This window comes from Aulostomus chinensis, chromosome 12 (genome assembly GCF_037954235.1).
Source record: "Aulostomus chinensis isolate RoL2024-O1b breed Wild chromosome 12, RoL_Achi_v1.0, whole genome shotgun sequence".
NCBI lineage: Eukaryota > Metazoa > Chordata > Actinopteri > Syngnathiformes > Aulostomidae > Aulostomus > Aulostomus chinensis.
The window spans coordinates 19166725-19193918 of record NC_141331.1 but is presented as its reverse complement, the minus strand read 5'-3'; the positions used below and the strand labels follow the sequence as shown (position 1 = coordinate 19193918).

Sequence of the window (27194 nt, the reverse complement as noted above, 5' to 3'; positions counted from 1 at the left end):
GTATGATACTGGAGTTAAGTATCTGTACTGTAAAATACTTAATTACAATACCAAGCATTTTTATTTGAGAGGGCTTTGTACTCCTACTTCACTAAATTTTAATGCAAAATGTATACTTTGACTAGATGTATCTAAACCCATCAGGTATTACTTACTTTGAAGAAAAAAAAACTTTGCATCGAAAAAAATCAACAAAAACAGAAGAAGAATATGTACTTTCAAAACTGTAGCCTGTCAGCTTCAAGAAGACAGAGTAGTTCAACTGGACTGAAGAACACTTTTACAGGGCCTGGAGAGGTCAGTGGTTCAAGAATTGAATACTCCCAAGCACTGTAATACGCAAACATAAAGTAGAACGTGTACTTTTGCTTTTATCCTTTTGTAAACTTATTACCTGACACTTCTGTACTTTCAATTAAGTAGGATTTTGAATTGAGACTTTTACTTTTACCAGAGTACTATTTTATCTTGATAAGTCTACTTTTATTGAAGTAAAGAGAACTTAATATTCTCACAAAAGTTGTAGAATAAAAAAAAAGCACAAATCTCTTTTTTCCTTTTGCAGAAATTGTAAAAATTCTTATGTAAATTACGATAGACAGACGTTGGCGTTATACGCCTCCATACTGGCCCTTGTTGGCACCTTACGAAACCGCCCCTGCAGGATTCTCACTATAGCTTTAAGACCACATCAGAGGCGCAGCGCATTTGGTCTCTTTTGGTCTTCGATAATATCCGTAGCACGCAGTACCACATGTGCAGAAAGAAAGTGTGGTTTTTGGTTTGAACGGCTAAACTTGCTGGAGGTGGTGATTCAGCGTATCGTAAGTATAATTCCGCAATGTTGTGTAAAATACCCTCATTTAGTTTTTTACGCTCCCCAGAAATCTAATTCGTTTGTAAAAGAAACAACGTGCTCATTTAGCTTGTTGGAGCAATATGCTCTTGGTAGAATGGGGTTACGCAGAAAACTGGTCAATTAAACATCTTGTGCAGCAGTAATTTAAAGGATTATTTTCTAATATTATTCAGAAAAAATAATTATTGTTTAAACGATTAAACGTTCAAAGCTGTGTCAGTTGCTATTTTAGTGTACAAACATGCAGTGGCCGGTGTACAACTGCGACATGTAAGCTAGCAAGTGTGCTAGCATGTTAGCTGAAGCTACATGACATCGTCCATAAAGACTGAGCACCGGTCATGCAAATTTTATGCTTATTTTTGTATTTTGTGTCAGTGTTGGTGATAGTTTTAATGTAGTGTGTTAACTATTCAAAATATTAGACTCGACTCTTAACATGAAATATATCAATTATTTGGCTGCGATGATCAGAAAGTAATTGGTGTTAGCTAGACTCAGTTCTCAGGAGCTGCAGTAATTATTGTTAGCTTCGGGGGATTCACAGCCGGCGTAGGATGCAGAAAGAACAGGTTCACTCGCTAAATCACCCGAAGCAGGAATTAATGGACGAACCCTCACCGTATCTGGCTCCAGTGTTAACTTTAGTGGAAAATTGTAAAAATGTGTGTATTGTACTGTTGGAGTTGCAGAAAACTCCACACACTCCAGTATGTGCAGTTTTTAAACCTTCAATAGATATTTGTAGATGGCTGCAAGATCCTGAAGCTGAGCCACAACCAGATTGTTCAAGCGCGGATCATTTTATTTTTTCATGTGTGTACAACTTTAAGACTGTAAGACTCTCAGTAGTGGGCCATGTGTATGTTTACTTGTCACGTTTAGAGCATTTTAATAGATATTTGTAATGGTTACTTGGATGTGCAATGTGTCTCATCCAGCAATTGTGATGGATTTTTATTCTCTTCTGTGTGTTACAGTGTTGTACAGAGAACAGTCATGGCAGACATTAAAGAGGAAATGTCTCCAGTTGAGATGAAAGTGGCGCGTCAAGTAGAGGTATCTCACATGTTCATAAAACTAAATTTAATTTGTAATGATGTGTTATATTCCACCTGAACAAGTCTGCGGTTCTTGCCTCTAGTACTACTTCGGGGATCACAATCTTCTCAGGGACAAGTTTCTCAAAGAACAACTGCAGCTTGATGATGGTTGGGTGACTTTGGAGACGATGCTTAAATTTAACAGGTCAGCAAAACAAAACCTATTCTTATTTCACATATTATACGTTTATCAATTCATTTATTTCTGCTTATCGGTAGGTATCTTCTATTTTGAACTTTACAATTTTTAATTTGTTGTTAAAACAAGTGAAAGAAGAAACACTTCCAAAATAGATTTGTTTATTTTAATTTCTGTTTTTTGACAATATCACATTGTTGTTGTTTTTTACCTTATTGGATGGAGATTAACAAATTCTCTCTTGCTGAAACAAATTATTTGGAAATGAACAATATGATTGATTACCTAAGTATTTTATTTAATCAAGATTAATAGAAAATATTAGTATTTTTAGGACCAGTAAGTTACTGGTAGTGTGGCTGAAACCCTCTCCTGTGTTGTTGTTGTTCTGATTCAGGCCACTATTTCTCTTTTTTGATAGCTTTAGAAAAAATTATCCTGTTTCTTTCTTTCCAGTTTATATCCAGTGGGATCCTGTGTTTTACTGCCCTCTACAGGTTGCAGCTGTCTCTTGCATGTTCAGGCAGGCATGTGAATCAGTCACTAATAATAACAGGTCTGTGTCTGTAGATAATAGTGAAGTTAAAATGCAGTCACACTGCTATTATTGTGCTTAGCAACCCTCTGCTGTTCTCGCTATAACTTCGGAGTGTGTGTGTAAATATTTCTACGTTTTACGTTTTGTTCTGGTCATCAACAAAATGTCGTGTTACCCCAAAACTACTTTGGATGGATGAGCTGTGGCAAATCTGCTAAAAGCAGCAATGTCCACCAAAGCTCAAGTGAGAGGCAAATGAGGAAGAATGAGGATCAGTTGTGGTAATGCACACTCACCCTCACTGTGCCAGTCAGCACTTATTACCAGTCGCTCTCATTGAGCTATAACATTAAAACCTGTTTATATAAAAATCAAACTTTTGCTCATAAGAAGCTTTATTAAAGAGTAGACTTGAGTATATTGATATGTCAGCAAAATCAAAGCAGCCAGATGAGCTTATTTTGAACATTGTTGTCTTAAGTCACCATGAGTCAGCAGTCTTGAGCTCATCAAGCCTAATTGCTTGAAGATGCAGTGTAACATAATTTTGTTCCTTCTGGGCTCTCGATTTCTAAAATACCCCCAAAGTTGACCCTGCAGTCAAATTACAGCGTTGAGATCCTGATTACATCATCTCATTATCACCTCGAGGTGCCCTTGAGCAAGGCCTTTAACTTTAAAACTCCAGTGGCATCAGACTGTGGTTAAGTGTTGCAGGTTGTTCATTGTTGAAGGTGTCGGGCTGCACGGTGGTGCAGTGGTCAGCACTGTCGCCTCACAGCAAGAAGGTTCCAGGTTCAAGTCCTGGCTCCAGCACAGGATCTTTCTGTGTGGAGTCTCCATGTTCTCTCCGTTCCTGTGTGGGTTCTCTATGGTACTCCAGCTTCCTCCCACAGTCCAAAGACATCAAGAGGGGACGAGGCTGATTGATACTCTAAATTGACCGTAGGTGTGACTGTGAGTGTGAATGGTTGTTTGTCTCTATGTGTTGGTCCTGAGATGGACTGGTGACCTGTCCGGGGTGAACCCCGCCTCTCACCTGGAGTCAGCTGGGATAGCCCCCCCCCCCCCCCCCCCGTGACCCTTAACAGGATAAGTGGTTGAAGATGGATGGATGGGTGGGTTTGAGGTGTTGCTGTGATCAGGTCGTTGCTGGTGAAGACATTGTTGCTCTCAGTTGACTCAGTCTGAGTAAATATCGGAGGGGAAAAAGGAAGTTTTTAAATTACATACGGCGTCTTTGTAAACGAGTTCAGAATGGAGGTTTTACTGTGTAAATGTCCGAGTTCTGTACCAGTGGACATTACTCTCCCTTATAGCTGTGTGTGTGTGTGTGTGTGTTTTGGCAGACTGAAGTCCCTAACCTCAGAGAGCAGCGTCATTGTTTCAGCACTCCAGAAATCAAAGACAGGCCTCTTGGAAATCAGTGAAGACAAAACCAAAATCAGACGGTCTCCAAACAAACCTTTGCCGGAACTCAATGAGGAATACAAAGATGCTGTCAAACACAAATCTGTGTACATTGTAAGTTTTTAAAAACTCTTAATGTGGAATTGAATCATTACAGCACTAGTGTGGTATTTAGTGCCATCTAGTGGCCATATTGCAGACTGCCACCAAACATGTAGAAGAACCTGGGAGGCCCTTAGGTGGCAGTAATTAGGGCCTGAGCCAGAAGGTACTTCTGGCGAAGACCCTATTATGTTTGCTCGGCAGAGCAACACATTAGCAGCACTAAAAACACTAAAAACACACACTAAACAGTGTCCCAGGCCCCCCCAACACCCATGAGGCAACTGGGCCAGACGGCCCGGAGCCAGTTTTCACATACACACCCATTCAAAACCTGGTATTATACTGTTCTTGCTCTCAATGAGTGCGCGCTATATGCGCATAATGCGCATAACGCGCATAATCTAATTTGACCCCCTGAACATGCATGAAATTCGCTGAAATTTGGCACAATCGTTCGGTATGTCTCAACATTCACTAATCAAAAACAAAAACGCCACTAAAGTCTATAGCGCCACCTAGGGAGCCACACAAAAAAAAGATAATTTTTTTTAATTTCGCGCGCTATAACTCCTCACACAAAACTCCCACAGACATGGGACCAACACCGTTGGACTCGTCTCATCAAGACGAACAATTCTTACACTCTGACCCCTCACCTATCTCCAACAGAATGTCCACAAATTGGACAAAACTGTCAAAATCAGGACTTTTTTTACTCCCCGAACAAAATCTATCTCCTCCTAAACCGTAAATGCCAGGGCTTCCAAACTTTCACACATTACTCTCCCAACTGTGCTGATTAAAAGTTCAGTAAGAATAATATACTACGCGCTCGGTTTGGATTTTATAAGCTCTCAAAGTGGGGGAGACACGTTTCACGCTTACAATGGAAGTCTATGGGGGGAGCGTGTCCTCTCAGGGTACATACTCTCAAACAAATGCTTCTCACGTCTATACCATACATCGCACAGCTTTTAAAAACATATCACTGTATTCCTGACAAAAATCCCTACAAAAATATGGTATTTTGTGTTACTTTTGACCAACGTAGGCCGAGTTATTCAGCTTTTACACACTACATTTCTCTTAATCCTCCACTCTCTCCACTCTAGCACAGATCAAAGAAAGTGCAGCGGGGGAGGGGTTTTTAATGAGCCAGCTGGCAGCTCTGCTCTCAGCTCTGCTCTCAGCTCTGACAGACATGGCAGAGATTTGTTTACTGCAGTCATGGAAACCAGAATTGGAGCTTCTCTGCCCTCATGTACATACTCTCAAACAAACACTTGTCGCTTCTAAATTAAAACACTCACACATTCAAAAAGCACACCATTGAATTCCTGAGAAAAAACTCTACGCACTGATGTCTTTACATTCCACTTTTGACCCATATATGCAGAGTTATGACTGTGTTTCACAGTTAAACTGCCAAATCCTCCTCTGCTCTCCACTCTGACACAGACAGCAGAGAGCGAGCAGAGAAGGGAGGGGCTCTTAAATGGCCGGCTCTCAGCTCTGCAGTCACGCTGTGCAGCGAACTGAGGCTCGTATCTCCTAAACTACAAGGCCTAGGGATTTGCCGATTACACCGTTGGATTGGGGCCGGTGTCAAGGACGCGGCCGTAGGCCGCGCGGGGGCTCAGGCCCTAACAACGCTGCTTGCAGCTTTAATTAGGGCCTGAGCCAGTCCCTGGCGAAGACCCTATTATGTTTCGAAGTCACACTCGCCACTTCAAAAGTAAATTTGACCCCCTAAACATGCATGAAAACTCACCAAATTTGGTAAGCACATCAGGTGCGGCGAAAAATTCGATAATTAAAAAAAAAAGAGGCGCTCTACTCAATAGCGCCACCTACATACACAAAAAACCACGCCACAGACTGTAGGAATGTCCTTCAGACATGGGACAAACACCATTGAACTCGTCTCATCAAGACGGATAAATCATACACTCACACCCCTGACCTAACTGTAACAGGATGTCCACAATTTGGACACGAATGTCTAATTTTGGACAATTTTGCGCCCCGAACAAAATCTATCTCCTCCTGAACCGTAAATGCCAGGGCTTCCAAACTTTCACACATTACTCTCCCAACTGTGCTCTTCAAAAATCTTTAAAGGCTAATATACTACGCGCTCGGTTTGGATTTTATGAGCCGTCAAAGTGGGGGAGACACTTTTCGCCTTACAATGGAAGTATATGGGGAGAGCGTGTCCTCTCAGGGTACATACTCTCAAACAAATGCTTCTCACATCTACACCATACATTCCACAGCTTTTAAAAACACAACACTGTATTCCTGACAAAAATCCCTACAAAAATATGGTATTTTGTGTGACTTTTGACCAACGTATGACGACTTATTCAGCTTTTACACACTATATTTCTCTTAATCCTCCACTCTCTCCACTCCAGCACAGATCAGACACAGTGCAGCGGGGGAGGGGTTCTTAAAGGAACAGCTGGCAGCTCTGCTCTCAGCTCTGCTCTCAGCTCTGACAGAGATGGCAGAGAGCGAGCAGAGAAGGGAGGGGCTCTTAAAGGGCCGGCTCTCAGCTCTGCACTCACACTGTGCAGCGCACTGAGGCTCATATCTCCTCAACTACAAGGCCTAGGGATTTGCCGATTACACCGTTGGATTGGGGCCGGTGTCAAGGACGCGGCCGTAGGCCGCGCGGGGGCTCAGGCCCTAACAACGCTGCTTGCAGCTTTAATTAGGGCCTGAGCCAGAAGGTACTTCTGGCGAAGACCCTATTATGTTTGCTCGGCAGAGCAACACATTAGCAGCACTAAAAACACTAAAAACACACACTAAACAGTGTCCCAGGCCCCCCCAACACCCATGAGGCAACTGGGTCAGACGGCCCGGAGCCAGTTTTCACATACACACCCATTCAAAACCTGGTATTATACTGTTCTTGCTCTCAATGAGTGCGCGCTATATGCGCATAATGCGCATAACGCGCATAATCTAATTTGACCCCCTGAACATGCATGAAATTCGCTGAAATTTGGCACAATCGTTCGGTATGTCTCAACATTCACTAATCAAAAACAAAAACGCCACTAAAGTCTATAGCGCCACCTAGGGAGCCACACAAAAAAAAGATAATTTTTTTTAATTTCGCGCGCTATAACTCCTCACACAAAACTCCCACAGACATGGGACCAACACCGTTGGACTCGTCTCATCAACACGAACAATTCTTACACTCTGACCCCTCACCTATCTCCAACAGAATGTCCACAAATTGGACAAAACTGTCAAAATCAGGACTTTTTTTACTCCCCGAACAAAATCTATCTCCTCCTAAACCGTAAATGCCAGGGCTTCCAAACTTTCACACATTACTCTCCCAACTGTGCTCTTCAAAAATCTTTAAAGGCTAATATACTACGCGCTCGGTTTGGATTTTATAAGCCCTCAAAGTGGGGGAGACACGTTTTACGCTTACAATGGAAGTCAATGGGGAGGCCGTGTCCTCTCATGGTACATACTCTCGAACAAATGCTTCTCACGTCTATACCATACATCGCACAGCTTTTAAAAACATATCACTGTATTCCTGACAAAAATCCCTACAAAAATATGGTATTTTGTGTTACTTTCCACCAACGTAGGCCGAGTTATTCAGCTTTTACACACTACATTTCTCTTAATCCTCCACTCTCTCCACTCTAGCACAGATCAAAGAAAGTGCAGCGGGGGAGGGGTTCTTAATGGGCCAGCTGGCAGCTCTGCTCTCAGCTCTGCTCTCAGCTCTGACAGACATGGCAGAGATTTGTTTACTGTAGTCATGGAAACCACAATTGGCACTTCTCTGCCCTCATGTACATACTCTCAAACAAACACTTGTCGCTTCTAAATTAAAACACTCACACCTTCAGAAAACACACCATTGAATTCCTGAGAAAAAACTCTACGAACTGACGTCTTTACATTACACTTTTGACCAACATATGCAGAGTTATGACTGTGTTTCACAGTAAAACTGCCAAATCCTCCTCTGCTCTCCACTCTGACACAGATGGCAGAGAGCGAGCAGAGAAGGGAGGGGTTCTTAAAGGGCCGGCTCTCAGCTCTGCAGTCACGCTGTGCAGCGAACTGAGGCTCGTATCTCCTAAACTACAAGGCCTAGGGATTTGCCGATTACACCGTTGGATTGGGGCCGGTGTCAAGGACGCGGCCGTAGGCCGCGCGGGGGCTCAGGCCCTAACAACGCTGCTTGCAGCTTTAATTAGGGCCTGAGCCAGAAGGTACTTCTGGCGAAGACCCTATTATGTTTGCTCGGCAGAGCAACACATTAGCAGCACTAAAAACACTAAAAACACACACTAAACAGTGTCCCAGGCCCCCCCAACACCCATGAGGCAACTGGGCCAGACGGCCCGGAGCCAGTTTTCACATACACACCCATTCAAAACCTGGTATTATACTGTTCTTGCTCTCAATGAGTGCGCGCTATATGCGCATAATGCGCATAACGCGCATAATCTAATTTGACCCCCTGAACATGCATGAAATTCGCTGAAATTTGGCACAATCGTTCGGTATGTCTCAACATTCACTAATCAAAAACAAAAACGCCACTAAAGTCTATAGCGCCACCTAGGGAGCCACACAAAAAAAAGATAATTTTTTTTAATTTCGCGCGCTATAACTCCTCACACAAAACTCCCACAGACATGGGACCAACACCGTTGGACTCGTCTCATCAAGACGAACAATTCTTACACTCTGACCCCTCACCTATCTCCAACAGAATGTCCACAAATTGGACAAAACTGTCAAAATCAGGACTTTTTTTACTCCCCGAACAAAATCTATCTCCTCCTAAACCGTAAATGCCAGGGCTTCCAAACTTTCACACATTACTCTCCCAACTGTGCTGATTAAAAGTTCAGTAAGAATAATATACTACGCGCTCGGTTTGGATTTTATAAGCTCTCAAAGTGGGGGAGACACGTTTCACGCTTACAATGGAAGTCTATGGGGGGAGCGTGTCCTCTCAGGGTACATACTCTCAAACAAATGCTTCTCACGTCTATACCATACATCGCACAGCTTTTAAAAACATATCACTGTATTCCTGACAAAAATCCCTACAAAAATATGGTATTTTGTGTTACTTTTGACCAACGTAGGCCGAGTTATTCAGCTTTTACACACTACATTTCTCTTAATCCTCCACTCTCTCCACTCTAGCACAGATCAAAGAAAGTGCAGCGGGGGAGGGGTTTTTAATGAGCCAGCTGGCAGCTCTGCTCTCAGCTCTGCTCTCAGCTCTGACAGACATGGCAGAGATTTGTTTACTGCAGTCATGGAAACCAGAATTGGAGCTTCTCTGCCCTCATGTACATACTCTCAAACAAACACTTGTCGCTTCTAAATTAAAACACTCACACATTCAAAAAGCACACCATTGAATTCCTGAGAAAAAACTCTACGCACTGATGTCTTTACATTCCACTTTTGACCCATATATGCAGAGTTATGACTGTGTTTCACAGTTAAACTGCCAAATCCTCCTCTGCTCTCCACTCTGACACAGACAGCAGAGAGCGAGCAGAGAAGGGAGGGGCTCTTAAATGGCCGGCTCTCAGCTCTGCAGTCACGCTGTGCAGCGAACTGAGGCTCGTATCTCCTAAACTACAAGGCCTAGGGATTTGCCGATTACACCGTTGGATTGGGGCCGGTGTCAAGGACGCGGCCGTAGGCCGCGCGGGGGCTCAGGCCCTAACAACGCTGCTTGCAGCTTTAATTAGGGCCTGAGCCAGAAGGTACTTCTGGCGAAGACCCTATTATGTTTGCTCGGCAGAGCAACACATTAGCAGCACTAAAAACACTAAAAACACACACTAAACAGTGTCCCAGGCCCCCCCAACACCCATGAGGCAACTGGGTCAGACGGCCCGGAGCCAGTTTTCACATACACACCCATTCAAAACCTGGTATTATACTGTTCTTGCTCTCAATGAGTGCGCGCTATATGCGCATAATGCGCATAACGCGCATAATCTAATTTGACCCCCTGAACATGCATGAAATTCGCTGAAATTTGGCACAATGGTTCGGTATGTCTCAACATTCACTAATCAAAAACAAAAACGCCACTAAAGTCTATAGCGCCACCTAGGGAGCCACACAAAAAAAAGATAATTTTTTTTAATTTCGCGCGCTATAACTCCTCACACAAAACTCCCACAGACATGGGACCAACACCGTTGGACTCGTCTCATCAAGACGAACAATTCTTACACTCTGACCCCTCACCTATCTCCAACAGAATGTCCACAAATTGGACAAAACTGTCAAAATCAGGACTTTTTTTACTCCCCGAAAAAAATCTATCTCCTCCTAAACCGTAAATGCCAGGGCTTCCAAACTTTCACACATTACTCTCCCAACTGTGCTCTTCAAAAATCTTTAAAGGCTAATATACTACGCGCTCGGTTTGGATTTTATAAGCCCTCAAAGTGGGGGAGACACGTTTTACGCTTACAATGGAAGTCAATGGGGAGGCCGTGTCCTCTCATGGTACATACTCTCGAACAAATGCTTCTCACGTCTATACCATACATCGCACAGCTTTTAAAAACATATCACTGTATTCCTGACAAAAATCCCTACAAAAATATGGTATTTTGTGTTACTTTCCACCAACGTAGGCCGAGTTATTCAGCTTTTACACACTACATTTCTCTTAATCCTCCACTCTCTCCACTCTAGCACAGATCAAAGAAAGTGCAGCGGGGGAGGGGTTCTTAATGAGCCAGCTGGCAGCTCTGCTCTCAGCTCTGACAGAGATGGCAGAGATTTGTTTACTGTAGTCATGGAAACCACAATTGGCACTTCTCTGCCCTCATGTACATACTCTCAAACAAACACTTGTCGCTTCTAAATTAAAACACTCACACCTTCAGAAAACACACCATTGAATTCCTGAGAAAAAACTCTACGAACTGATGTCTTTACATTACACTTTTGACCAACATATGCAGAGTTATGACTGTGTTTGTCAGTAAAACTGCCAAATCCTCCTCTGCTCTCCACTCTGACAGAGATGGCAGAGAGCGAGCAGAGAAGGGAGGGGCTCTTAAAGGGCCGGCTCTCAGCTCTGCACTCACACTGTGCAGCGCACTGAGGCTCGTATCTCCTAAACTACAAGGCCTAGGGATTTGCCGATTACACCGTTGGATTCGGGCCAGTGTCAAGGACGCGGCCGTAGGCCGCGTGGGGGCTCAGGCCCTAACAACGCTGCTTGCAGCTTTAATTGTTTCTTTCTTCTCCCGCCACTTTGAGGCTTAATTTGACCCCCTGAACATGCATGAAATTCGCTGAAATTTTGCACACACGTCCGGTCTGGCGAAAAATTTTATATTTTAAAAAAAATTTTCGCAAAAACTCAATAGCGCCACCTAGGGAGCCAAAAAACTCGCAAAAAATTTGGAGCGCTATAACTGCTTGTACGAATGTCCCACAGACACGGGACCAACACCGTTGCACTCGTCTCATCAAGACAAAAATTTCATACGCTCTGACCTCTCGCCTATCTACAACACAATGTCCACAAATTGGACAAAACTGTCAAAAAGAGGACTTTTGCTCCTCCCCGAACAAAATCTATCTCCTCCTAAACCGTAAATGGCACAGCTTCCAGACTTTCACACATTACTCTCCCAACACTGCTCTTCAAAAATCTTTAAAGGCTAATATACTACGCGCTCGGTTTGGATTTTATAAGCCGTCAAAGTCGGGGAGACACGTTTCACGCTCACAATGGAAGTCAATGGGGTGCCCGTGTCCTCTCATGGTACAAACTCTCGAACAAATGCTTCTCACGTCTAAACTACAACTCTCACAGCTTCACAAAACACACCAGTCGATTCCTCAGAAAAATCTCTACAAAAATATGGAATTATATTCCACTTCCAAGCTACAAATGCAGAGTTATTTGCTTTTCACACACTAAAAATGTTCATTTTTGTGCTGCTCTCCACTCAGGCACAGATGGCAGAGATTTGTTTACTGTAGTCATGGAAACCAAAATTGGAGCTTCTCTGCCCTCATGTACATACTCTCAAACAAACACTTGTAGCTTCTAAACTAAAACACTCACACCTTCAGAAAACACACCATTGAATTCCTGACAAAAAACTCTACGCACTGATGTCTTTACTTTCAACTTTTGACCAACATATGCTGAGTTATGACTGTGTTTCACAGTTAAACTGCCAAATCCTCCTCTGCTCTCCACTCTGACACAGACGGCAGAGAGCGAGCAGAGAAGGGAGGGGCTCTTAAATGGCCGGCTCTCAGCTCTGCAGTCACACTGTGCAGCGCACTGAGGCTCGTATCTCCTAAACTACAAGGCCTAGGGATTTGCCGATTACACCGTTGGATTGGGGCCGGTGTCAAGGACGCGGCCGTAGGCCGCGCGGGGGCTCAGGCCCTAACAACGCTGCTTGCAGCTTTAATTAATAATTGATTTTGTTTTAAATTAGATTTTTAAAATCTCAACAGTTTTGTAGGTTTTCTCCAAATATTTCCATGTCAATACCATAACTCTGTATGCCTTCATGATGTACCTGTGTACCTGTGTTTCAGGTATACAGATTATGTTTGACACCTTACTATTTTCTCCTGATGAGTCAGGTTACATTTTTTTTTCCTCCTCCCTCCTCCAGAAAGGGTTCCCCCTGGAAACCACCCTTGACGAGATCCAGGACTGGCTGACAGGGAAAGGAGCCATTGAAAACATTCAGATGAGGAAGAACCTACAAAAGCAGTTCAAGGTATATTCACTGCTGCTGGTAGAAATGCCAGTCGAATTCTCGGCGGTGTGCTGTGATTTACGGCTTCTCTCCGTCTTTACAGGGATCTGTGTTTATCTGCTTTGACACGGAAGAATCCTCCAAGCAGTTCCTAGAACGTTCTGACATCAAATCATACAAAGACAATGAAATGCTGGTGTTATCAAGGTATGTTGTGTCACGTCATGTACGAGACTGATTTACAGTGTAGGATTAAACATGACATTGAGTAACTCACATTAAAATGAGAAAATGGATTGGTAAAAACTAACTTGTTAGGGGGAGGACGTGAGGAAGACATCTTTTCCAGACATTTGAGACATTTTTAGATTAACGTTTTTTTGTTTTTTTTTAACAAAAAGCAACAATAACCAGCTTTTCTTAGAAATTGGAGAAGTAAACTTTGCCAAGCAGCACAGCAACGTTAAGTAGCATCTTCCTGTCATCGCACTAGTTCATAACCTGCTGTAAGAGTTTGTTGAGCTTTCTTCAATAGAATAATCACACAAAGGGGGTTGTGTTACGGTGGGTTGAAGGTAATTCTGTGTGTATTCTTTTTTTTATTATTATTCTGGATGGAATCTTCGATTCAATTTGCCCCTTTTTTATAGCTGACAGCAGCTGTCATCTTCAATCCCCCTAAAAAATTATTGTAATGATGCTAAAATACATGCAAACAAATTTCAAACCAAGATGACTTGAAAGATTTTGCCTCAAGTCTTTGACGTATACTCCTTTTTTAATCCATTTTATTTTGGTGATCTTCTCAGAAATTCATTCTCAGATGTTAAGATATTAAGTTAACCATCATGTGTTTTTTTTTTTTCTTTTCCTGCTGTCAGAGAAGACTACCACGCCAAGAAGGCTGAGGAGCGAAAACAGTTCAAAGCCGACACAAAAGCAAAAGCACGACAGTGAGTACACAACGAAAGCAACTGTGTCCTAAAGTGGTTTTGCTGCTTAAAATGACGCTCGTCTCACCCTCATCTCCCCCTGAAAATGTCGTTCAGGGACAAAGAGCAGCAGCAGAAACATGCTGAAGAGAAAGAAATGGTACGTCGCCACGAGTTCTGTTCTCCTGGAAGGACAGGATACCAGAACACGCTAACGGTGGGTTTGTGCTGCAGGGTCTGCTCCTGGATGAACAGACGGGCTGCTTACTGAAGTTCTCTGGAGAACTTGAGGATGTTTCAAGAGAAGATTTTCATGAATTGTTCTCTGGACACGGAAAGATCAAGTGGGTGGATTTCACGAGGGGAGCCAAAGAGGTACGTGAACTCCACAGCGCTCTCACATCCTACTCATAGAGAGGCGTCTTTAGGTTACAGTTTGTTTTTTTCCGCTTTCTTAACCCGATGAAGGGCACCCTCCTCTTTGATGGCAATGCGAAGGAGGCTTTTGAAAAAGCTAAAGCTGCAAATGATGGGGACCTTAAAATCAAGGAGAACAGTGTCACGTGGCAGCTGCTGGAGGGAGACGAGGAGAAAGAGATGCTAAAGAAGATCATTGAAGCTCAACAGGAGTCTTACAACAGATCCAAAGGCCGAGGTAAACACGGCTGCTGTTCTAAGGATCAAATGATAAACCTCTCCTAAGAAAAAGTCATTTTTGTTTTCTACATTTCCTTAAAAGGTGGTAGAGGAAGATCAGGAGGCCGAGGAAGAGGAGGCCGAAGGGGAAGAGGTGGCAGAGATCAAGGCAGAACCCAGTATCAGGGCAAAAAGACGAAGTTTGATAGTGACGACGAACATGAGGATGGTGAGTTCAGTCTCTCGGAGATCTGTAATCATTCAGGCACACCAAAGAGCTCCCGTTTTCCTGCTTTGTTGTGACGTTAGCACTTCAGGCTCGTCCTCATACCCAGTATTCCTCCACTGCGTGCTACAAGTCCAGCAAGAATCTAGGAATCATAGTGAGTTAACGAATGCTGATTTCATGAGATGAGAGAGAAAAAAGTGTCAGTCCACAGCACGTAAATTATATGATGAAGAGGATGTCTATGTTGTACACAAATTGTATAGGGCAGTCCCTTCAGACTGATTAAAAGTCAGTGTATATACATGTATAAGTACATGTAAGCTGTAGAGGAATTTTAGATTAGACCAGATTAGATTAACCTCGCAGAGTTCAGGTACAGAGCCTATGACATGCAGTTGACATCCAACCGGAAGTGCAAAAGAAGCATGAATAGCAAAGTGCAGGTTGAGTGCAGTAGTCTGTGCAGTTATGGAGACAGTCGAGATAAAGTTGTATAAATACAGGTTTTCCTGATGATACTGTATGTCCACAGTGGCAGATGAGAAGTATATATACTCACTCACTCACGTGCGCACAGCAGTTTGTGTGATAACAGTTCAAGGGCATTGATGAAACATTACAGGACTAAATGTAAACAGGTCAGCAGTACAGAAGTGTAAATGTAAAGTTCAGTGCTAGAGAGGAGACGAGTTTTTGTTCAGCAGTGTTAGAGCCTCTGGAAAGAAGGTGTACCCGACCCTGGTGGCTGAGCGCAGGCTCCTGTATCGCCTGCCAGATGAAGGAATTCATCCAATATAAGAAACAGGCTGGGGACTCAGAGACTGCTCACACCGGACACTTAAATGTACGTCCATAACAGACGTACAAGGTTTGCTGTGAGATGAGGTTGAGTCGAACATCTGAGTTCAACCCCTTGTAAACAGTCACACTAGTAATGTTGGGCACTGCACCGAACACCTAACACCTGGTAGGAGCATCCAGCACAATGTGACCTTGGTGGAGTCTAAACACAGCTACGCATCAGGATAACGCTGGTGTCCTAAGTGTCATCTGTACTGTCAGTAGTATTCTAACATTGAACTTATGGAAGACGCCACAGGTTCACCCCAGCCTCAGGTCAAGGCCCGGGGTCAGATCAGCTTTTATCCTTATGCGGTAATTATGAGGGTGAGGCCCAAGGAAGTTCGAAAAGAGGATATAAGAAAAAATTCCTTATCATAAGTGATCATACATGAGTTTTAAAGAATACACACAATGGCTGTCATTTATCAATCCAGCGGAGAAGCCAGCGCACATTAGAGGAATCGGATCATAACCTCCGCTCACTTTTATATTGATAAATATTAAGATTTGTGTGGGTATGATGATTACTGGCCAAAGTTTCAACTTCAGTGAAACTTTTTTTCGGCTACCAAGGTTGCGCCCCCCAATTCTGAGTATGGTCAAAAGCAGGGATGATTAGGGCTGAGCAATTTTATTGATTCTGCGAGATATATATATCTATATCTATATATAGATATATATATCTATATATCTATCTATATATCTGTCTATCTCTATCTATCTCTATCTCTGTCTATCTCTATCTATCTCTGTCTATCTCTATCTCTATCTATCTATATCTATATCTATATCTATATATCTATCAATATTTTTTGTCCCCAGAGAGTATCGATACATTAAGCCCCATTCAAATTCTGCTTTCCTTTTTCCTTGCAATCAGCACGAGAGGGCATAAAGGGGAATTACAGGTGGTAGGCAAGTCTTTGTGGAAATGAGACCTTAGAGGTTTGGTGACAATAACCACGATATCTTTTATTTCCTTCAGCACCTGTAGCCCCCAAGAGAGAACGAGACGACGCTGACGGTCCTGCAGCAAAAGTTGCCAAAACTGAAAATGGATCTTAGTGACGAGGTCTGAATATTTCTTTCGTGAAAACATTTATTATAAATCATGTAAATGCAACATAAATTCATTCCACATGAGCTTCAGGCCCTGGAGAATCGTAGGAAGTCCACCTGGATGTCCACCTAGAGAGCAAAAGTGCAAAGCTTCAAAAGGCAAATGTTCAACTTTCTCTCGTCTTCTTTAGGTTTTGATTTTATCCAATACAACAATCTGTTTTGAAGATAATTTAATTTTGCTAGAAAATTTTAGTTGGTTTTGTAAGACCTGTGTGACATCTTGAATCTGTCTGACATCATACTTTGTTTTTCCTCGTAGATTTCTTATTTTAACTCATGAGAACATCTGCTTTGCTATTTTTAAGTTTGCATATGTGAATAGCAAATAAATCCTTCATAAAAAAAATCAGTTCAGTTTGACTGTTGATTCACAGCGTGTTAGCTGAGCCTGGTGTTCATCAACTTACCGATTTCTTTTTGTGGAACTTAAAAGACGCAGGCAAGTCATACCTCAGTTCTGTGAAGAGAGTATTAAATCAGTTTTTAAAGTATTTTAGTGGTCGATATGATGTACTGCATATTTACCTGCTATCACTTCCATCTTCACTCCCCAGTCATTCGCTTTTTTCTGTATGTGCTGTAACGGGGTTGAGAATTTTTAGTTGTTTCTTGGTGGAACATGGATCTGAGCTCAAGATGAAAGCAACACTTGAAAGACATCTGGTGGTATTTGGTTTGGATCCTGAAGTGAATTTACCTCTCTGGTTGATGTTTTATGAAGTGAATACACAGCTGTCTCTGCCATGGTTAAAGCTGCCCTCAGGAATTTCATGTCCATACCTTTTTGAGGAAAATTAAAGTTAAAAATTTACAGTGAAACAACGGAGCTCTACAGCAGTTCGCTCATCAAAAGTAGCTGATGTAACTACGCGTCTTTCTAATGCTGCGTACACTTCTTTCAAACACTGAAGTCATAAGTGCATGGATTTATAACCCAGGTATTTCAGGAAGTTTAGACTGTCTTGCTGCTCTTCACCTAAGATGAATTCCTTGCTTCAGTCAAGCAACTGAGGCAAATTAAAATGGGAATGTATTATAATGCAGCCATTAGTCCAGTGAGCAGGTCTCTGCTGTGTGGTTCCCCCAAATGTCCCAAAAGATTACACACCAGTATTGTTAGGGATAATTCTGACATCTGTAAATATTGGAAGAAAATCAAAATCGCGCATCCTGGAAACGCCACATTTGCAGTGAGGGGTCACTTTTTTAGGTCAAATTCTGCAGCTGTCCAACACGAACCTATCACAAGGGGAATCTCTGGTGAACATGGGCATCTTTGTTAAACGATATCTTTACATGGGGGAGTCAGACAGCATGGGTTGACTGAGTTGTAAGAAACGGTTGATGCAACTTGCACCGTCTTTCCGCATATTTGTGATATGTTTACCTTTCTTTTCAAAATCTTATAAAATTTTGAGAAAGCACCCAAAGAAGACTCTTGACTACGTATTTACCTTGGTTGTGTTTTGTTCCAAAAGGTGGGTTCATGATTACGGTGTCAAATTTGTTCGCATAAGCCTCAGTCTGCAGCGAACTCATGTCACACTGGACCAGATCAAGGTTCGAAACATCGAACTCCTCCGCGTTTCTCCTGAATATCTCCAGCGCGTCGTCGTCAATGTCGAACCCGACACACAGACTGAAGAGGAAGCAGAAGCGAATGATTAATAAAACAACTTCAGTCACCATGAAAACACTGTATGAACGACGGTAGCTGCTCTCACCCAGCATCGAGCATCGCCGCCCCGATGCTGAGGACTCCGCAGCCGCATCCCAGATCTGCCACTAGTTTCCCCTCGATGTCATCAAATGTGTTCTGGATTGTGTAAAGCATACAAGCTGCGGAAATACGACAAAGTGTATGAGTGTAAAGTTTTCGCAAACTCTCCAATGCTCCCGTGTTGACGTCTCACCAGCAATGTGTGGACTGGTGGGATATTGCTCCAGAAGAATTTTCGGCTCTTCAAATGCGTCCACTTGTTGTAGGCAACTCTCTAATTCTTTGAGTTTCATTTCTTATGACCGTTAAGTCGAAATATGTTGCTAAAACCGCCCTGCAGCGTCCTTTAAAAGGCTGTTCTCACGTTACACGCAATCGAGATGCATAGTTAAGCACGACTTCCGCAATGGTACATCTACCAAAACAATCCGACGAGGACCGGGCTCGGGTCGGCGTAGTTCCTCCCTCCAACATGACTCTGATCCATGAACTTTCCTTTCCTGTTTCCAAAAACGAATACAAAATTGGCAACTTATAAATTGGCACAATCAAACTGTGATTTAATGATAGACATTTTGATGAATAAAAGAATGATAAAAAAGTATTATAATTATAATTACAATTAAAGCTGCAAGCAGCGTTGTTAGGGCCTGAGCCCCCGCCTAACCGCGGCCGGATCGCCGGCCCGAATCCAACGGTGTAATCGGCAAATCCCTAGGCCTTGTAGTTGAGGAGATACGAGCCTCAGTTCGCTGCACAGCGTGACTGCAGAGTTGAGAGCCGGCCCTTTAAGAGCCCCTCCCTTCTCTGCTCGCTCTCTGCCATCTGTGTCAGAGTGGAGAGCAGAGGAGGATTTGGCAGTTTTACTGTGAAAACCAGTCATAACTCAGCATATGTGGGTCAAAAGTTGAAAGTAAAGACATCAGTGCGTAGAGTTTTTTCTCAGGAATTCAATGGTGTGTTTTCTGAAGGTGTGAGTGTTTTAGTTTAGAAGCTACAAGTATTTGTTTGAGAGTATGTACATGAGGGCAGAGAAGCTCCAATTGTGGTTTCCATGACTACAGTAAACAAATCTCTGCCATCTGTGCTAGAGCGGAGAGCAGCTGAAAAATCAACATTTTCAGTGTGTGAAAGTCAAATAACTCTGCATATGTTGCTTCAAAGTGCAATGTAACCCCATATTTTTGTAGGGATTTTTCTGAGGAATCCAGTGGTGTGTTTTGTGAAGCCGTGAGAGTTTCAGTGTAGACGTGAGAAGCATTTGTTTGAGAGTATGTACCATGAGAGGACACGGCCACCCCATTGACTTCCATTGTAACGTAAAACGTGTCTCCCCGACTTTGAGGGCTTATAAAATGGGAACCGAGCGCGTAGTATATTAGCCTTTAAAGATTTTTGAAGAGCAGTGTTGGGAGAGTAATGTGTGAAAGTCTGGAAGCGATGCCATTTACGGTTTAGGAGGAGATAGATTTTGTTCGGGGAGGAGCAAAAGTCTTCATTTTGACAGTTTTGTCCAATTTGTGGACATTGTGTTGTAGATAGGTGAGAGGTCAGAGCGTATGAAATTTTCGTCTTGATGAGACGAGTGCAACGGTGTTGGTCCCGTGTTTGTCGGACATTCGTACAAGAAGTTATAGCGCTCCAAATTTTTTTCGAGTTTTTTGCCTCCCTAGGTGGCGCTATTGAGTTTTTGCGAAATTTTTTTTTTAAATATAAAATTTTTCGCCGGACCGGACGTGTGTGCAAAAATTCAGCGAATTTCATGCATGTTCAGGGGGTCAAATTAAGCGTCAAAGTGGCGGGAGAAGAAAGAAAGAATAATACCCCAAAAAACGCAGCAATTTCAGATATAATTTTTGCCACCATAGGTTTCAATGGGAGACCTCACCCCCCTCTCCCCCCCCGGACCCCCCTGTGATGTTTTTAGAGGCCTGTGATGTTCCTAAGTGTGTGTTTTTACTGCTTTTAGCGCTGACTTCGTGTCTCTCTGACTTCGAAACATAATAGGGTCTTCGCCCAGAAGTACCTTCTGGCTCAGGCCCTAATTATATATATATATAATATTATATATGTATAATTATAATAATAATTAAAGCTGCAAGCAGCGTTGTTAGGGCCTGAGCCCCCGCCTAACCGCGGCCGGATCGCCGGCCCCAATCCAACGGTGTAATCGGCAAATCCCTAGGCCTTGTAGTTTAGGAGATACGAGCCTCAGTTCGCTGCACAGTGCGAGTGCAGAGTTGAGAGCTGGCCATTTAAGAGCCCCTCCCTTCTCTGCTCGCTCTCTGCCATCTGTGTCAGAGTGGAGAGCAGAGGAGGATTTGGCAGTTTTACTGACAAACACAGTCATAACTCTGCATATGTTGGTCAAAAGTGTAATGTAAAGACATCAGTTCGTAGAGTTTTTTCTCAGGAATTCAATGTTGTGTTTTCTGAAGGTGTGAGTGTTTTAGTTTAGAAGCTACAAGTGTTTGTTTGAGAGTATGTACATGAGGGCAGAGACCCTCCAATTGTGGTTTCCATGACTACAGTAAACAAATCTCTGCCATCTGTGCTAGAGTGGAGAGCAGCTGAAAAGTGTACATTTTTAGTGTGTGAAAAGCAAATAACTCTGCATATGTTGCTTGGAAGTGGAATATAATGCCATATTTTTGTAGAGATTTTTCTGAGGAATCGACTGGTATGTTTTGTGAAGCTGTGAGAGTTTTAGTTTAGACGTGAGAAGCGTTTGTTCGAGAGTTTGTACCATGAGAGGACACGGCCTCCCCATTGACTTCCATTGTAAGCGTGAAACGTGTCTCCCCGACTTTGACGGCTTATAAAATGGGAACCGAGCGCGTAGTATATTAGCCTTTAAAGATTTTTGAAGAGCAGTGTTGGGAGAGTAGTGTGTGAAAGTCTGGAAGCGGTGCCATTTACGGTTTAGGAGGAGATAGATTTTGTTCGGGGAGGAGCAAAAGTCCTCATTTTGACAGTTTTGTCCAATTTGTGGACATTCTGTTGTAGATAGGTGAGAGGTCAGAGTGTATGAATTGTTCGTCTTAATGAGACGATTCCAACAGTGTTGGTCCCATGTCCGTGGGACATTCGTGCAAGAAGTTATAGTGGTCCAATTTCTTGGAATTGGTTTTTTTGCTCCCTAGGTGGCGCTATTGAGTTTTTGCGAAATTTTTTTTTTAAATATAAAATTTTTCGCCAGACCGGACCTGCGTGCAAAAATTCAGCGAATTTCATGCATGTTCAGGGGGTCAAATTAAGCGTCAAAGTGGCGGGAGAAGAAAGAAAGAATATTAAAGCTGCAAGCAGCGTTGTTAGGGCCTGAGCCCCCGCCTAACCGCGGCCGGATCGCCGGCCCCAATCCAACGGTGCAATCGGCAAATCCCTAGGCCTTGTAGTTTAGGAGATACGAGCCTCAGTGTGCTGCACAGCGTGACTGCAGAGCTGAGAGCCGGCCATTTTAGAGCCCCTCCCTTCTCTGCTCGCTCTCTGCCATCTCTGTCAGAGCTGAGAGCAGAGGAGGATTTGGCAGTTTAACTGTGAAACACAGTCATAACTCAGCATATGTTGGTCAAAAGTGGAATGTAAAGACATCAGTGCGTAGAGTTTTTTGTCAGGAATTCAATGGTGTGTTTTTTGAAGGTGTGAGTCTTTTAGTTTAGAAGCTACAAGTGTTTGTTTGAGAGTATGTACATGAGGGCAGAGACCCTCCAATTGTGGTTTCCATGACTACAGTAAACAAATCTCTGCCATCTGTGCAGGAGTGGAGAGCAGCCGAAAAGTGTACATTTTTAGTGTGTGAAAATCAAATAACTCTGCATATGTTGCTTGGAAGTGGAATATAATACCATATTTTTGTAGAGATTTTTCTGAGGAATCCAGTGGTGTGTTTTGTGAAGCTGTGAGAGTTTTAGTTTAGACGTGAGAAGCATTTGTTCGAGAGTTTGTACCATGAGAGGACACGGCCACCCCATTGACTTCCATTGTAAGCGTGAAACGTGTCTCCCCAACTTTGACGGCTTATAAAATCCAAACCGAACGCGTAGTATATTAGCCTTTAAAGATTTTTGAAGAGCAGTGTTGGGAGAGTAATGTGTGAAAGTCTGGAAGCGGTGCCATTTACGGTTTAGGAGGAGATAGATTTTGTTCGGGGAGGAGCAAAAGTCCTCATTTTGACAGTTTTGTCCAATTTGTGGACATTGTGTTGTAGATAGGTGAGAGGTCAGAGCGTATGAAATTTTCGTCTTGATGAGACGAGTGCAACGGTGTTGGTCCCATGTCTGTGGGACATTCGTACAAGCAGTTATAGCGCTCCAAATTTTTTGCGAGTTTTTTGGCTCCCTAGGTGGCGCTATTGAGTTTTTGCGAAATTTTTTTTTTAAATATAAAATTTTTCGCCAGACCGGACGTGTGTGCAAAATTTCAGCGAATTTCATGCATGTTCAGGGGGTCAAATTAAGCCTCAAAGTGGCGGGAGAAGAAAGAAACAATAATAAGTCAAGAAATTTTACAATTTCAGATAAAATTTTTGCCACCATAGGTTTCAATGGGGGACCTCACCCCCCTGTCCCCCCCCGGACCCCCCTGTGATGTTTTTAGAGGCCTGTGATGCTCCTAAGTGTGTTTTTTTACTGCTTTTAGCGCTGACTTCGTGTCTCTCTGACTTCGAAACATAATAGGGTCTTCGCCCAGAAGTACCTTCTGGCTCAGGCCCTAATTAAAGCTGCAAGCAGCGTTGTTAGGGCCTGAGCCCCCGCGCGGCCTATGGCCGCGTCCTTGACACCGGCCCGAATCCAACGGTGTAATCGGCAAATCCCTAGGCCTTGTAGTTTAGGAGATACGAGCCTCAGTGCGCTGCACAGTGTGAGAGCAGAGCTGAGAGCCGGCCATTTAAGAGCCCCTCCCTTCTCTGCTCGCTCTCTGCCATCTGTGTCAGAGTGGAGAGCAGAGCTGAGAGCAGAGCTGCCAGCTGGCCCTTTAAGAACCCCTCCCCCGCTGCACTGTGTCTGATCTGTGCTGGAGTGGAGAGAGTGGAGGATTCAGAGAAATGTAGTGTGTAAAAGCTGAATAAGTCGGCATACGTTGGTCAAAAGTCACACAAAATACCATATTTTTGTAGGGATTTTTGTCAGGAATACAGTGGTGTGTTTTTAAAAGCTGTGCGATGTATGGTATAGACGTGAGAAGCATTTGTTCGAGAGTATGTACCCTGAGAGGACACGCTCTCCCCATAGACTTCCATTGTAAGGCGAAAAGTGTCTCCCCCACTTTGACGGCTCATAAAATCCAAACCAAGCGCGTAGTATATTAACCTTGAACAACTTTCAATCAGCACAGTTGGGAGAGTAATGTGTGAAAGTTTGGAAGCCCTGGCATTTACGGTTTAGGAGGAGATAGATTTTGTTCGGGGCGCAAAATTGTCCAAAATTAGACATTCGTGTCCAAATTGTGGACATCCTGTTACAGTTAGGTCAGGGGTGTGAGTGTATGATTTATCCGTCTTGATGAGACGAGTTCAATGGTGTTTGTCCCATGTCTGTAGGACATTCCTACAGTCTGTGGCGTGGTTTTTTGTGTATGTAGGTGGCGCTATTGAGTAGAGCGCCTCTTTTTTTTTTAATTATCGAATTTTTCGCCGCACCCGATGTGCTTACCAAATTTGGTGAGTTTTCATGCATGTTTAGGGGGTCAAATTTACTTTTGAAGTGGCGAGTGTGACTTCGAAACATAATAGGGTCTTCGCCAGGGACTGGCTCAGGCCCTAATTATGCGCGTTATGCGCATTATGCGCATATAGCGCGCACTCATTGAGAGCAAGAACAGTATAATACCAGGTTTTGAATGGGTGTGTATGTGAAAACTGGCTCCGGGCCGTCTGGCCCAGTTGCCTCATGGGTGTTGGGGGGGCCTGGGACACTGTTTAGTGTGTGTTTTTAGTGTTTTTAGTGCTGCTAATGTGTTGCTCTGCCGAGCAAACATAATAGGGTCTTCGCCAGAAGTACCTTCTGGCTCAGGCCCTAATGAAGTGTGTAAAAGGTGAATAAGTCGGCATACGTTGGTCAAAAGTCACACAAAATACCATATTTTTGTAGGGATTTTTGTCAGGAATACAGTGGTGTGTTTTTAAAAGCTGTGGAATGTATGGTGTAGATGTGAGAAGCATTTGTTTGAGAGTATGTACCCTGAGAGGACACGCTCTCCCCATAGACTTCCATTGTAAGGCGAAAAGTGTCTCCCCCACTTTGACGGCTCATAAAATCCAAACCGAGCGCGTAGTATATTAGCCTTTAAAGATTTTTGAAGAGCACAGTTGGGAGAGTAATGTGTGAAAGTTTGGAAGCCCTGGCATTTACGGTTTAGGAGGAGATAGATTTTGTTCGGGGCGCAAAATTGTCCAAAATTAGACATTCGTGTCCAAATTGTGGACATCCTGTTACAGTTAGGTCAGGGGTGTGAGTGGATGATTTATCCGTCTTGATGAGACGAGTTCAATGGTGTTTGTCTCATGTCTGTAGGACATTCCTACAGTCTGTGGCGTGGTTTTTTGTGTATGTAGGTGGCGCTATTGAGTAGAGCGCCTCTTTTTTTTTTAATTATCGAATTTTTTGCCGCACCCGATGTGCTTACCAAATTTGGTGAGTTTTCATGCATGTTTAGGGGGTCAAATTTACTTTTGAAGTGGCGAGTGTGACTTCAAAACATAATAGGGTCTTCGCCAGGGACTGGCTCAGGCCCTAATAATACCCCAAAAAACGCAGCAATTTCAGATATAATTTTTGCCACCATTGGTTTCAATGGGGGACCTCACCCCCCTCTCCCCCCCCGGACCCCCCTGTGATGTTTTTAGAGGCCTGTGATCCTCCTAAGTGTGTGTTTTTAATGCTTTTAGCGCTGACTTCGTGTCTCTCTGACTTCGAAACATAATAGGGTCTTCGCCCAGAAGTACCTTCTGGCTCAGGCCCTAATTAAAGCTGCAAGCAGCGTTGTTAGGGCCTGAGCCCCCGCCTAACCGCGGCCGGATCGCCGGCCCGAATCCAACGGTGTAATCGGCAAATCCCTAGGCCTTGTAGTTTAGGAGATACGAGCCTCAGTTCGCTGCACAGTGCGAGTGCAGAGCTGAGAGCCGGCCCTTTAAGAGCCCCTCCCTTCTCTGCTCGCTCTCTGCCATCTGTGTCAGAGCTGAGAGCAGAGGAGGATTTGGCAGTTTTACTGTGAAAACCAGTCATAACTCAGCATATGTGGGTCAAAAGTTGAAAGTAAAGACATCAGTGCGTAGAGTTTTTTGTCAGGAATTCAATGGTGTGTTTTCTGAAGGTGTGAGTGTTTTAGTTTAGAAGCTACAAGTGTTTGTTTGAGAGTATGTACATGAGGGCAGAGACCCTCCAATTGTGGTTTCCATGACTACAGTAAACAAATCTCTGCCATCTGTGCTAGAGTGGAGAGCAGCTGAAAAGTGTACATTTTTAGTGTGTGAAAAGCAAATAACTCTGCATATGTTGCTTGGAAGTGGAATATAATGCCATATTTTTGTAGAGATTTTTCTGAGGAATCGACTGGTATGTTTTGTGAAGCTGTGAGAGTTTTAGTTTAGACGTGAGAAGCGTTTGTTCGAGAGTTTGTACCATGAGAGGACACGGCCACCCCATTGACTTCCATTGTAAGCGTGAAACGTGTCTCCCCGACTTTGACGGCTTATAAAATGGGAACCGAGCGCGTAGTATATTAGCCTTTAAAGATTTTTGAAGAGCAGTGTTGGGAGAGTAGTGTGTGAAAGTCTGGAAGCGGTGCCATTTACGGTTTAGGAGGAGATAGATTTTGTTCGGGGAGGAGCAAAAGTCCTCATTTTGACAGTTTTGTCCAATTTGTGGACATTCTGTTGTAGATAGGTGAGAGGTCAGAGTGTATGAATTGTTTGTCTTAATGAGACGATTCCAACAGTGTTGGTCCCATGTCCGTGGGACATTCGTGCAAGAAGTTATAGTGGTCCAATTTTTTGGAATTGGTTTTTTTGCTCCCTAGGTGGCGCTATTGAGTTTTTGCGAAATTTTTTTTTTAAATATAAAATTTTTCGCCAGACCGGACCTGCGTGCAAAAATTCAGCGAATTTCATGCATGTTCAGGGGGTCAAATTAAGCGTCAAAGTGGCGGGAGAAGAAAGAAAGAATTAAAGCTGCAAGCAGCGTTGTTAGGGCCTGAGCCCCCACGCGGCCTACGGCCGCGTCCTTGACACTGGCCCGAATCCAACGGTGTAATCGGCAAATCCCTAGGCCTTGTAGTTTAGGAGATACGAGCCTCAGTGCGCTGCACAGTGTGAGTGCAGAGCTGAGAGCCGGCCCTTTAAGAGCCCCTCCCTTCTCTGCTCGCTCTCTGCCATCTCTGTCAGAGTGGAGAGCAGAGGAGGATTTGGCAGTTTTACTGACAAACACAGTCATAACTCTGCATATGTTGGTCAAAAGTGTAATGTAAAGACATCAGTTCGTAGAGTTTTTTCTCAGGAATTCAATGGTGTGTTTTCTGAAGGTGTGAGTGTTTTAATTTAGAAGCGACAAGTGTTTGTTTGAGAGTATGTACATGAGGGCAGAGAAGTGCCAATTGTGGTTTCCATGACTACAGTAAACAAATCTCTGCCATCTCTGTCAGAGCTGAGAGCAGAGCTGCCAGCTGGCTCATTAAGAACCCCTCCCCCGCTGCACTTTCTTTGATCTGTGCTAGAGTGGAGAGAGTGGAGGATTAAGAGAAATGTAGTGTGTAAAAGCTGAATAACTCGGCCTACGTTGGTGGAAA

General features: G+C 43.5%; 2 protein-coding genes across 3 annotated transcripts; one reads left to right on the top strand and one right to left on the bottom strand.

Annotated features, from left to right (window-relative positions):
• Nucleotides 1-662: 662 nt before the first annotated feature.
• ssb (small RNA binding exonuclease protection factor La) lies at nucleotides 663-17040 on the top strand. Of its 2 annotated transcripts, XM_086220696.1 has the most exons (12): nucleotides 663-824; nucleotides 1840-1918; nucleotides 2004-2107; nucleotides 3989-4163; nucleotides 12845-12952; nucleotides 13035-13138; nucleotides 13813-13884; nucleotides 13981-14023; nucleotides 14098-14238; nucleotides 14332-14518; nucleotides 14603-14728; nucleotides 16557-17037. In XM_086220696.1, the coding sequence occupies exons 2-12, from the start codon at nucleotides 1859-1861 to the stop codon at nucleotides 16634-16636; spliced, it is 1200 nt and encodes a 399-aa protein (XP_086076822.1). In that variant the 5' UTR covers nucleotides 663-824; nucleotides 1840-1858; the 3' UTR covers nucleotides 16637-17037. The 2 variants fall into 2 exon arrangements, with proteins under 2 accessions (XP_086076822.1, XP_086076823.1); XM_086220697.1 differs by lacking the exons at nucleotides 663-824; nucleotides 1840-1918; nucleotides 2004-2107 and adding an exon at nucleotides 2440-2657 and having other exon boundaries at nucleotides 16557-17040.
• Nucleotides 16653-18880, bottom strand: mettl5 (methyltransferase 5, N6-adenosine). Its single transcript, XM_086220698.1, has 7 exons — nucleotides 18607-18880; nucleotides 18418-18532; nucleotides 18148-18332; nucleotides 17391-17473; nucleotides 17219-17270; nucleotides 17101-17150; nucleotides 16653-16759 (listed from the first exon to the last, which is right to left on the bottom strand). The coding sequence occupies exons 1-7, from the start codon at nucleotides 18704-18706 to the stop codon at nucleotides 16718-16720; spliced, it is 627 nt and encodes a 208-aa protein (XP_086076824.1). The 5' UTR covers nucleotides 18707-18880; the 3' UTR covers nucleotides 16653-16717.
• Between the last annotated feature and the right edge of the window lie 8314 nt (nucleotides 18881-27194).

Coding starts and splice junctions, on each gene's coding strand:
- mettl5 (XM_086220698.1), bottom strand. CDS start 18,706: ATGAAACTCAAAGAATTAGAGAGTTGCCTACAACAAGTGGACGCATTT. Junction 18,333..18,417: donor GCGGCGATGCTCGATGCTGG/GTGAGAGCAGCT, acceptor CTTCCTCTTCAG/TCTGTGTGTCGGGTTCGACA. Junction 17,271..17,390: donor ATAAAACATCAACCAGAGAG/GTAAATTCACTT, acceptor ACCCCGTTACAG/CACATACAGAAAAAAGCGAA.
- ssb (XM_086220696.1), top strand. CDS start 1,859: ATGGCAGACATTAAAGAGGAAATGTCTCCAGTTGAGATGAAAGTGGCG. Junction 13,885..13,980: donor ACAAAAGCAAAAGCACGACA/GTGAGTACACAA, acceptor AATGTCGTTCAG/GGACAAAGAGCAGCAGCAGA. Junction 14,729..16,556: donor TGACGACGAACATGAGGATG/GTGAGTTCAGTC, acceptor TATTTCCTTCAG/CACCTGTAGCCCCCAAGAGA.